This window comes from Dreissena polymorpha, chromosome 12 (genome assembly GCF_020536995.1).
Source record: "Dreissena polymorpha isolate Duluth1 chromosome 12, UMN_Dpol_1.0, whole genome shotgun sequence".
Taxonomy (NCBI): Eukaryota; Metazoa; Mollusca; class Bivalvia; order Myida; family Dreissenidae; genus Dreissena; species Dreissena polymorpha.
Window position 1 is genome coordinate 4,871,944 of NC_068366.1, and position 13,272 is coordinate 4,885,215.

The 13,272-nt window shown below is 38.0% G+C and overlaps 1 protein-coding gene across 3 annotated transcripts in view; it reads right to left on the minus strand.

The window, feature by feature from the left end:
- LOC127852855 (acetyl-CoA carboxylase-like) overlaps positions 1-13,272 on the minus strand; it is a 147,776-nt gene that overhangs the window by 102,848 nt on the left and 31,656 nt on the right. For 2 of the 3 annotated variants that reach the window (XM_052386865.1, XM_052386863.1), the window contains exon 3: positions 7,942-7,959. The exons of the other annotated variant lie outside the window; for it this stretch is intronic. In XM_052386865.1, the coding sequence (XP_052242825.1) occupies positions 7,942-7,959 (18 nt within the window). The remainder of the gene's footprint in view (positions 1-7,941; positions 7,960-13,272) is intronic. 3 annotated transcript variants of the gene reach the window in all.

Below are 13,272 nucleotides of genomic sequence, written 5' to 3' on the forward strand. Positions count from 1 at the left end.
GTGTTAGAAAATATTCAACAGAAATAAATCTCGATGAAAACAGAAATGAACTTTGGTTGTTACTGTGTGTTTTCCAAGAACGATACATAATTACGTGACATGAAGTGCCCCAACATAAATCCAAACAAGAATGCCAAACTGTCACAAGATTTGCCCTTTTGAAGGTTTTTAACAATGAGTGGCAAAATGATATATTTTTGAAAATTAATCAGCACATATTTGAACTTGACCTATATATCACCTAGACACAACTTCTGACCAAATTTGGTGAAGATCGGATGAAAACTACTTCAATTAGAGAGCGGACACCATGCTAAATGCTTGAAATGCACTTAGTGACCTCGTGACCTAGTTTTTGACCCGGCATGACCCATATTTGAACTTGACCTAGATATCATTTAGACACAACTTCTGACCAAATTTGGTGAAGATCAGATGAAAACTACTTCATTAGAGAGCAGACACCATGCTAAATCCTTGAAATGCACTAATTAACCCTGTGACCTAGTTTTTGACCCAGCATGACCCATATTCACACTTGACCTAGATATTGTCTAGATACAGCTTCTGAACAAGCTTGGTGAAGATCAGATAAAAAGTACTTTAATTAAGAGAGCGGACACCATGCTAAATGCTTGAAATGCACTAATGACCTCGTGACCTAGTTTTTGACCCAACATGACCCATATTCGAACTTTACCTAGATATTTATAGATACAACTTCTGACCAAGTTTGGTGAAGATCGGATGAAAAGTACTTCAATTAGAGAGCGGACACCATGCCAAATCCTTAAAATGCACCGTGACCTAGTTTTTGACCTTGCATGACCCACATTCGAACCTGACCTAGATAAAGTCTAGATACAACTTCTGACCAAGTTTGGTGAAGATCGGATGTAAACTATTTGAATCAGAGAGCGGAAACTGCTGTGGAAACCGCAGCCCGCTGCCACCTGCCCGCCGCCCCCTGCCATGGTTGATCTTATAGTACGTCAGGTTTTGACAAACGGGCGTATAAAAAGGTTAAAAAACACAGTGCGCAATCAAGAGTTTTTTATCTGCACAGCAGCATACGGTTAATTCTTTAACCCTCTCCCTCATAAGAAGTGAAAATGGCTTTTGCAACCAGCATAAAATCAGAACATCCTGCGAGTAACTCGCAGTCTGTTCAGGTTTTATGATGTTTGCCGCTCATCAGTATATAAGGGTTGGAAACGTAGGCTTTAAAACTTTAATCTAGAAAGAAAAATCTTTAATCAAATTTAACTTTCTAAGGGATTACAAACCGTGAAAAACGTATATAAGTGCTGAAGAGTTAAAAGCTTTAACAGGGTGGAGATTTATTTCAAGCAGCATAATTTTAGATGCTAACTCTTCAAACTGAACATGAAAGAACTATAAAAGCAAGCAACTATTACCTTATTAAGGAGCTGTAAATGTAATAAGAAAAAAACTAAATATGTTGTTATTTAGCCGTTCAAAGCTTATAAGAGTTTGAAGATTTGCTGCCTTTTATCAACAAACTAATAGTTGTACAAACAATTAAATTTTTTGTCAATTCTAGTTTTTTGTCCACTATTTTCCGTGGCCATTTGGCTTGGGCAAAAATGTGTAGTTTTGATTAAAATTGAGATATAGGTGTTATTGTCTTTTTTTCAAACAAATACTTCAAAATTGATTAAAATGGTGTTGTTGTTTTTTTAAATTATATTAACTAATGTTCAAATTGTATTTTATTTTCCTGGGGATGGGGAGGGGAGGGGGGCTTTCAAATGGGAATTATAAGAAATCATTTGGAAAAAATACTTTTTGAGATTTTTGAGACCAAAAAACTTAAATCCTATAATTGATTAAAAATTTAATACTGTGAGACCAAACACTTGGCAACATAGAGCAGTTACAGGCTATTAAACGTGACAGCATAATTAACACAAAAATTAATGTTAATTTGTCCTTAATTAATGTTGTTATATATAAGGTGTTATTATAAATTACTATAAATAGCTTAGAAATAATTTATGCAAAAAATGTACATTAATGCGATGTTTCCATTGACAAACAATTAAACGAAAGGCATTACTAAAGCATGTAATATGGGAAGTTCTACATTTTGACCTTTCTACATGCATGCTCTCTATAAATATCTAATAAATATTCATTAAGTAAATATAGATTGATGCACAATACTGTAAATTGCTCAAGTAAACACACAAGCAATACTTATTAACAATAACTCCAAGTTCAAATAATGTGTATGATACTGACATGTCTTTCCACCAATGTCCGTTGAAAAGAACCAAAATAATATCATTTATTAAATAGTTATCACTAAAACACACACATTATTTAAAACAAGCTAGCCTTTATGGTTTCTTTACATGTGAACACTGTCATGTTCATAGATCTTTGTTTGTAAGGTAGACAGGCAGGGCAGAATATACAGTCAGTGTTTTTTTGTTCAAATTTAGGTCCGGTAAGGGACCTATTACAAATGGAAAAAAGTATATATTTTTCCCAAAGGGGACTTAACAATTCCCAATTGAAGGTTTCCAATTTATTTATTTTTTTAATAATTCTAAACATGTCAAATTATTTCCGAATCTTATAGTTCTTTGTTGAAACTTAGCAAATGTAATGTTGAAATCACTTTTATTATCAATATTAAATTATTTGTAAGCATAAAGTCAACAACATTAATTTCCCAATTTTAGGCAAAAGTACGCCGTATTTCCCATTCCAAATTTGCACCGAGTAAAGTCGAGATATACAGCGAATTTATATACAAAATAAACGCTAATCATCTTTTTACTGTGATGGCTGGAAAGTGAGTATCATTTAAAAAATAAACAGAAGTAATAAAGGGTATAAAACCGCGAAAAATAACTGTCTCAGTATGGATGTCGCCATCTTGACTATCACGTGATTACCCCCTCTGGCCCTGGGGAACCTGGTCTTAATTCATGTGCGTACATTGTCATCACAGATCAGCAATTTTTTTTCTTCTTTATTAAGTACCGGGGGTGTACGGAAGAAACCCCCTTCGGAAGAAACCCCCTTCCCTAAAAACAGCATAGCCGAATAAACCCCCTTTCACATTTTGCATACATGGAATAAACCCCCTCGCTAGTTTTGCATATGTGGAATAAACCCCCTTCCATAGCGGAACAAACCCCCTTCCATAGCGGAACAAACCCCCTTCCATAGCGGAACAAACCCCCTTCCATAGCGGAACAAACCCCCTTCCATAATGAAATCATGAGTATGAGGGATTCAAGCAATAATAAGCACGCTTTTGTCAAATATTTATGAAATTATATAAAATGCGTAAAAAACACTAGCTATTCTTACGACACAGGAACACTAACTCCGATCCTAATAAAAAGACGAATGCTTAGGTTATTGTAGGAAAATATGTATGTAATATCTTTGTCACGATCGGCTCGGGGCGTTAATTTGTCGTTGCTGCATTTTATTATGTCTTTTAATGTACTGGCTATTGTTGAAAGGGGGAGAAGACCATCCGCGAGTTCTTGCAGGCCATTGGATATAGCATTAGGCTATAATTGTGCATTTTTATGGAAGGGTGTTGAAGCTTCCTCACGCCTTTTTATGCATTAATTTTTGTGTTTTATCGTTAATAAATGAGTATGATCTCATTAACTATTTGTTTATTGCTTTTAAATATATGCTTGTTTGATCTTTGTAATTAAATAAAAATATTATATTATATTTTTGTTTATTTCATCCTTCAATAATTAATACTTATTATTCCCAAATCATAAATTAATCGTTTTATTACCATCTTGATTAATTCTAACTACCAAGTATCTTTCAAACACAGTGTTTATCGCGATAACGATGTTTGAGATTAACAGCTTGACTATTAAATGTGTATCATTAACAACTTGTGAACAAAAGGCCGGTACACTTCTTTTATCCGATTTTCGCACATTCATTTAAAATGATAATATGCGCTTTTTTCACTGTTGAATTGAGCTAAAGCTGAAAAGAATTAACAGGTCAATAGACTGTCCCACTCCTCTAAGCCGAAATGATCCGTTTAACAAAATTGTGTCTGTGTGTCGTATGAATGAATCATCACTAAAACTAAATTAAGATTCACATCGTACATCGAGTCATTTCTGTCGTCAGTTGTCAAAACGAAAATACGGTTTATATTCCAATGCACTATTTTCTTTTTCCAGGATATTGTTTAGATATGTTGATGCTGCATTAACAAATATAAGTATATATGAAGTGAAAACACCAAAAATAAACAACGGTTGCGATATACACTTTTAAACATAGCATATACTGTTAGATGCGCATAACACTTTAATAATGGATTTTGGATAACACTTAGGAAGGGAGTTTATTCCGCCTGTCTGAAAACTTGAAGGGAGTTTGTTCCGCTATGGAAGGGGGTTTATTCTGCGTATGCAAAATGTGAAAGGGGGTTTATTCCGCTATGCCATTTTTAGCGAAGGGAGTTTCTTCCGAAGAGGGTTTATTCCGGTAATCAGTACCAGGAAATGGCACTTTCCCAATTAGAAAAAAACTACAAATTTGCCAATTGCTGTCTAAAAATTCTCATTTGAAGGTTTCATTTTTTTTTATGAATAAAATGCAACATTTAGTTAGTTTTCCTATGCAGCTCTTTGTCTTGAACCTAAGTGAATATAATATGAACAACTTGGCAACACTTAGTTATCAATTTTTAAGTATTTGGGAGCAAACAATCAAATACACTTATTTCCCAATGTGAAGCACCCAATGTGGTGCTTATTTTTTCAAATAACTTTTTAAAACAATTTTTCTGAAGAATTTCAACTTTTGCATAAAAGACAATTTTTTATGTGGCTTATTGCAATCGGAAAAATATCGTAATTACTTTATTTAATAAGCCTGTGTTTCTTGGCAATAAATTTGATACACGGGTCGTATACATAAACAAGGTTATGCTTCACGCAACATGAAATTTTGGCATCGATTTAAGACTTATTTAATAATGTATTCTAAAATCTTAAGATATCCACACAAACTGTACGAAAAACTGTCTATGCACTTGAGAGTTTTGCAAACATCTTTCAATAACTTGAGATTATTTGCAAAAATAACGTTCTTAACAGTGTATTTTCATTCTGTCCAGCCCCTGTGTAAATCCCTGTGAACCGTGTTGATCCTGCACCCTGTCCAGCCCCTGTGTAAACCCCTGTGAACCCCATTGATCCTCTGTCCAGCCCCTGTGTAAACCCCTGTGAACCTGTTGATCCTCTGTCCAGCCCATGTGTAAACCCCTGTGAACCCGTTGATCCTCTGTCCAGCCCCTGTGTAAACCCCTGTGAACCCCGTTGATCCTGCACCCTGTCCAGCCGATGTGTAAACCCCTGTGAACCCCGTTGATCCTCTGTCCAGCCCCTGTGTAAATCCATGTGAACCCAATTGATCCTGCACCCTGTCCAACCCATGTGTAAACCCCTATGACCCGTTGATCCTGCACCCTGTCCAGCCCCTGTGTAAACCCCTGTGAACCCCATTGATCCTGCACCCTGTCCAGCCAATGTGTAAACCCCTGTGAACCCGTTGATCCTCTGTCCAGCCCATGTGTAAACCCCTGTGAACCCCGTTGATCCTGCACCCCTGTCCAGCCCATGTGTAAACCCCTGTGAACCCCGTTGATCCTGCACCCTGTCCAGCCCATGTGTAAACCCCTGTGAACCCAGTTGATCCTCTGTTCAGCCCATGTGTAAACCCCTGTGAACCCCGTTGATCCTGCACCCTGTCCAGCCCATGTGTAAACCCCTGTGAACCCCGTTGATCCTGCACCCTGTCCAGCCCGTGTGTAAACCCCTGTGAACCCTGTTGATCCTCTGTCCAGCCCATTTGTAAACCCATGTGAACCCAGTTGATCCTCTGTCCAGCCCATGTGTAAACCCCTGTGAACCCAGTTGATCCTCTGTCAAGCCCATGTGTAAACCCCTGTGAACCCACGTTGATCCTGCACCCTGTCCAGCCCACGTGTAAACCCCTGTGAACCCAGTTGATCCTCTGTCCAGCCCATGTGTAAACCCCTGTGAACCCAGTTGATCCTCTGTCCAGCCCATGTGTAAACCCCTGTGAACCCAGTTGATTCTCTGTCCAGCCCCTGTGTAAACCCCTGTGAACCCCGTTGATCCTGCACCCTGTCCAGCCCATGTGAAAACCCCTGTGAACCCGTTGATCCTCTGTCCAGCCCATGTGAAAACCCCTGTGAACCCGTTGATCCTCTGTCCAGCCTATGTGTAAACCCCTGTGAACCCAGTTGATCCTGCACCCTTTTTTTTTACCTTTTTTGCCAGAGCCAGACTCATATGTTGACAATGAGGAATATTTTTTTTCAGTTTTGAAAACAGAACAGCCATTATTGCCCTAACAGGCTCAAGGGTTCAAGGTAAACTAATTATAGAAGATTTTACCAGGTGATCTGGTTTTAGGCCCCCACTTTACCAAGATTCCAGCAAAGCTTTCATATTGTCAAGATTAAAGGGATCTTTTCACGGTTTGGTAAATTGACAAAATTGAAAAAAGTTGTTTCAGATTCGCAAATTTTCGTTTTAGTTATGATATTTGTGAGGAAACAGTATTACTGAACATTTACCATACTCTAATATAGCCATTATATGTATCTTTTGACGATTTGAAAAACTAAAAATAATAAAGCGTTGCAACGCGAAACGATTGAATAATTTGGAGAGTTCTGTTGTTGTCGTTAAAATTTACGAAACTACGAAGATTGCTTATATGATGTAAAAAATACTTCAACTGTATATCAGGTGGAATAGCCGAGAGGGCTAGTGCGTTTTTACTTCAGACTTACTCCAGGACTCCGGGGGTCACTGGTTCGAGCCCTGGTACCGGCTACTATTTTTTTCCTTTTTTAAATTTCATTCTTGATTTTTTACTGGAGATTTTAAGATCCAATGTTTACTGTTTACATTTATCAATATAAAGAATTTAAGACAAACTTCAAAATATGCCAAAATCTGTGAAAAGGCCCCTTTAAGATATCTGACCAAGTTTCATCAAAATTAAGTTTCTAATATGGCTTCTATAGTGGAAATATGGGCTTTCTAAGATTTTACCAGATGATTTAAGTTTGGACAAACGTGACCTAGATTTGAACTTGGCCTAGATATTGTTGATGTTAACATTCTGACCAAGCTCCATAAAGGTTTAATCATGACCAAAGGGTGATTCAAATATATGCCACTTTTCAGAATAAATCATATTTCTGAGAGCTTACCTAATGCTGTAAATTGTAAATCACACAATCATTTCCTTATAATAGAACACCCAAACCATTGACCCACAAACAAGCCCCCCCCCCCCCACCACCACCCCCACTTGAGCTTGATTGGTCATTGTCGGCTCGGGTACTTCTTACATGTACCTCGGGTACTTTTAAGTATACTTACATGTACCCCGGGTACGGTAAATATACTTAAACATACCTGGGAATTTTAACGCTAAAAAAATCGGTCGTTGTCGGCTATTTTTTTTAATTAATTATGTTCACATTTATATCATTTTTCTGTTAAATGGCATCTATATTATTGAAACTCATACTCAAAAAGTATGTTGATGCAGTTTAAAAAAAAAAGAGAAGTTTGTTTAAGATAAACAATATCGCTTTACGGTAATCGGTAGCGCATTTTACAACATCGGATTTTGGGCAGGAATACATCTCGGGTACAGTCTTATATCGACCGGGTACGTATAAGTATATTTACCCGGGGTACATGTAAGTATACTTTAGAGTATCCGGGGTACATGTAAGTAGTACCAGAACCGACAATGACCAATCGAGCCCCACTTGACCCATCAACAAGCTCCCCCATCCGCTCACTTGCTACAATGACGCGAGATACATTCCTGTAAGCCATTCCGTCTAGCACACCTTACCTGTGACCTGGCGGCGACCTTTAAACAAGAAAAGCAATAAAGAAACATTGCAAGACTTACAGCTCAAAGATTAAGATAAACAAGGCTATTGTCAAGCAATATGGTCCCCTACCGGCTCCACCACCATTGTCAGAAATACCACCATTTTCAGATTTTTTTATTTTTTGGTTACCATAGCAACCACAATTTTTGACGTAGGAACAAAATGAAATGACGTGCATAATGTCCATATTGCCATCTATCCATGTTGCAAGTTTCATGAAAAAGTATTAAGAACTTTTAATGTTATCGCAGGATCCAGAAAACCACCATTTTCAGCAGTATTTCTAGTCTATTTGTTGCCATAGCAACCAGAATTTTTGACGTAGGAACAAAATGAAATGACGTGCATAATGTCCATATTGCCATCTATCCATGTTCCAAGTTTCATGAAAAAATATTAAGAACTTTTAATGTTATCGCAGGATCCAGAAAAGTGTGACAGACTCACAGACTCACAGACGCACAGAGCGCAAACCATAGGTCCCCTCCGGTGAAACCGGTAGGGGACAATTATAACATGAATAGAAAGTCAGAAGCCAGAAAAGGCTATAAGCTGTCTTTATAATTTCCTACCATAATTATTCTGTTTTCTGACACACTCTTAATTTTAAGCCACTAGTAATAAGAAAATATTTGTGTGCATCTTAAACTTTTATAAAAAAACTTCATAGTAATTAAAGTATTTGATTGCGACTTCTTGCTTTCTCAAGAGCAATTTTGCAATACAGGCATTCATCATCTCACTCCCTTGTCCCTTTACCACTAAGATACGTATTTAACCCTTAACCATTTATTTAACCCTTTACTACTAAGATACGTATTTAACCCCCCTTTACCACTTACATACGTATTTAACCCTTTACCACTTAAAATACGTATTTTCACACATTTGTTGTCCCTTAGAAAGTTAAATTTAATTAAATACCTTTCTTACTAAATTCAAGTTTAAAAGGCTTCATTCCCACCCCATAGATACTGATGAGCAGCAAACAGCATAGAACCTGAACAGACTGCGAGTTACTCTGGTATCTCTCACTGGTTACTCTTGCTATTCTGGTTGTATGCTGTTTGCACATTTTAACTTTGCGTCTGAGTGGGAAAGGGTTAAAATATTCATGTTTACAAACATGAAATATCAGAAATGTTGTTGGAAATATTGTGTATAGTGTGAACATGTTATGACAGTGATAAAATATCACCTCAATGAATACAAGTAAAAGAAAAGATTGTATAGATATTTCTGAAGCAACACTTTTAAAGGGACTTGTTCATGAATTAGGGCAGTTATATAAGTGTCATTAAATGCCATAAATTGTTTAACCATGGAATTGACTGTAAAGTTTAACTTACATAAAAGAAGATTATTTTACACAAAAAAAGTTTTCCCCAACAAGGCTTGAACAAGAGTCCTGGGGAATATGATGCTATCACTGAAACCACTCGGCCATACAAACAATACAGAACAGCCAACGCGGAACAAACATATTTTGCGATCCGCGGCGGCAAGGTGCAACGAGTCGATGCCGAGTCGGCCGTTGAAGCCGCGTCAGTATGCAGCTGTAAGTCGCATTTTGCTTCGCATATGTCAGCAGAGACATGCCAAGGCAAGCCGCGATCCGCGACATGACGCCGAGTCGATGCGCATCTTCAAATCAAAATCTTTTTTAAAAAGTTAGTTAGCAAAAAAAAATATTAAAAGAAAAATTATAATAAAATTTAAAATCATAATTAATTTAATGTGCGCGGATTCAAAATAGATAAAATCATTAATAAAAAAGCATGCTGTTGTTTTGTTTTTAGTGCTTGCATTCCCGTTTTTAAAGAAACTGCTGTAATCCGGCTAGAAATAATTATTATTTTAAAAGAATGCAAATTTTTTTTTAAATCGAATTTATAAAAACAAAACACAATTATCACGGGCATGTATTAATAAAATTGCAATAATCATTTACCATCGTCATTTTTAGAATCAGCTTAAGTACTTTAAGTTACTTTGTGTGCGTTTATTGCGCCATATGATTATTGTCTTTATATTAAACGAACAACAAACATATTTCGAGGGCTGCCTGCAAGACTGTCTTAACTGCATATTTTTACAAAATTGACTTTTTTGCATTTTTATACCTGTTAGCATGTTTTACATCACTACAAGAAAAAGTTTTGCTTTATTCTGAAAGCAAATAGTGTATATGTCTATAATGCAATATAGTCTTATCTCATTCTGAAAATAAAAATTCCAGCAATACAGTAGTAAGTCAACTTACTGCATTATTGCACAGACATTTTATTGATCTTCATGGTATTTGTTCTTGCAATACAGTCTCAAGTCAACTCAATGTGATGTCATAATGTTGATGACATCATCAGTTTATCTTGAAAAATAGTTTAAAAGGTTTTGTACAACATCTTGATTTATTTTCAAACTCATACATTTCATATTATACCTACAAGATCAGATTTTTGATGCACCTTTTTAAAACCATGCCAAAGTTAAGACTATTATATTATTATTACGTTGTTTCTTTAATTTAATACTTTTTTATAATACTAGATTATATATGAGATTTAAGCATCACTTAATCTGAAATTATTAATTGTGAAGGTATAAAAGCATTGGTTCTTTTGCACATATAAAAATATAAATTGGTCACACAAGTACGCTGGGAATGTCCCAAACCACCACACGTAAGACACGATATGTCCCGCCATTACTCTCCCCAATTGGAGCCATTTCATCTCGCTTCGATCTCTAAGGAAATTTGAACATTGGTTCCCAATATGGTAACCATTGTTTCGCCTGTTTCCGGCTCCAATTTTGTAAGCATTAGGACCAGGACCACGTTCAAAGACCGTCACAAGGATCAACACCCAAACTTCCAAAAGAGTTGGACAATAGCTCCACAGCATCCAGCAGCTGCTCAACCACCTGGGTTAATTTGTCGACCTCCATACCACTGACCACATCTGGAGTGGGTGCCTTTTTCACCTCGTGAACCCACCTCGATTCTTCTTGCTCATCCTCTTGGGGATCCATTGGAGCCGCTGCGCAAGCGGACTGAACATGGCTATATATTTTCATCCTATGGTGCATTGCATCCACCATCGATGTGGGTAACTGCATGATTGTCGACCTCCTTGTCAAGCAAACCCTGAAAAAACTTAGCCACTGCCTGCTCAGCGGCGTATGTGTAGGGCATATCACGACACGAAGTGGTTGACAGCGTTAGCGCCCGATCTGACCGATCGTCTAGGGACTCGCCTACTTCCTAATGGGCAACATGGAACCCTTCCACAGTGACAGGTAGCTCCCTGGCGCCAAAGTGCTCCTGCAGCCGCTGAATAAGCTCATCGTACGGTACCGTCCCTCTCCATTCATTGAGCAATGCCTAAAAGTCAACCGCCTTTGTAACCTGTGAGGCACCAGCCCAGACAGTCAGCCTATCGCTTCCAACCAGCCATTAATCTTGGCGTACCGCTCAAGTTTTGCTTTAAATTAGGGATGGCAAAACTATTTTAATAATCGAATAGAATATTCGATTGAATCGTCAGTATTCCAATGGCAGAGTTGGCATTCGAGTATTCGCAAGTTTACTATTTCAATCGATTTTGTGCTTTTTAATTAATTACCCGCAAGTTGCTTACTAATTACAACAACAATTACAACTAATTGCCAACCGAAATCAAAAGGGATTAACATGTTTGATAAGACGCTTGTCGTGTCAAGCTGATAACGTGCTATTATCAGCATCAATTGTGCAGTCGCAATATACACACCCAAAGAAAGGGCGTCAACTTGTTTGTCAATTTGCTGCCAATTAGGGCCTTAAAATAACTAGCGAACAATAGTAAAAATGATGTGATCACAGTTTGAACAGTCATTAAATGTTTTAAGTAGTCAAAGTTGACAAATGATTTAAATGTGTGTTTGAACAAAAAATATGCAGTCATCGCTAAAATTATTTGCGATGAATTTTGCATTACCCTTTGAAATGATACTTTTTATACACACAGACATGTTATCGCCATTATTAAATTTATGGAAAATTCAAATGTAAATGATTACAATTCTATGACTTGTTTTTATCCTTTTATTTGTATCCCATTTGAGTGTCGGTCATATATTCAGTTCACAACAATAAGATAACAATAAGATAACAAAAGCAACAACCTTCTAAGTAATCAGCAAATGGTTATAATCAGGGACTAATGCAAATAATTTGAATACGTCCCTGTTATACATTGCAGAAAACAGAAGGTAATACATTCCAACTGTTTAATGCGAATTTTCGAATATTCTATTGAATGGATGTGCGAGTATTCGAATACCGATATAGGTATTCGATGCCATCGCTACTTTAAATACAAACCAATTGCTCCTCACATTATATAGCCCGAGATTTTGGCAGCCTTGTCAGGACATCCCGGTCCCACTTGGTCAGGGTGGTACTCAGAACAGGAAGATTGTTAGGGACAGGGTGGGGGTGCTTAGCCTCCATGGGAGTTTCACTGGATATCGCCTGCACTTCGTGACCGTCAACCGCGCTCTGGTGGGTACCTGACAAATGGGCCGTGGAAGGGGCCTCTAATGAAACAGAAACAGGACTACATGGACTAGATGGTAGCTCTCTACCGGGCCTTTCCAAGGGCAAACCTAGCGACTTGAGCGGGATGAGGACGCTTGATGCGACATCAGCAACATCAAACAGTATCGGCATGCCTGTTACCACCACATGGTCCGGCTGCAACAACCGACGCTTGGGGAACAAAGGCTTTACAAACTGCTATCATAGCTGGTCAACTCCTGCTGGCTGTTACCAGTGGGATTCCGATAACTAGACACCTCACAGCTGTTTACTGCGGTGCTATCAAAGCTGGACAACTCCTGCTGGCTGTTACCAGTGGGATTCCGATAACTAGACACCTAACGGCTGTTTACTGTGGTGCTATCATAGCTGGACAACTCCTGCTGGCTGTAACAAGTGGGATTCTGATAACTAGACATCTCACGGTTAGTGACCGCGGTGCTATCATAGCTGGACAACTCCTGTTAGCTGTTACCAGTGGGATTCCGATAAATAGACACCTCACGGTTGGTTACCACGGTACTACCATAGCTGGACAACTCCTGCTGGCTGTAACCAGGGGGATTCTAATAACCAGACACCTCTCGGTTGGTTGCCTTGGTGCTTCCATAGCTGGACAACTCCTGCTGGCTGTTGCCAGGGGGATTCCAATAACTAGACACCTCACGGTTGGTTACTGCGGTGCTATCATAGCTTGACAACTCCT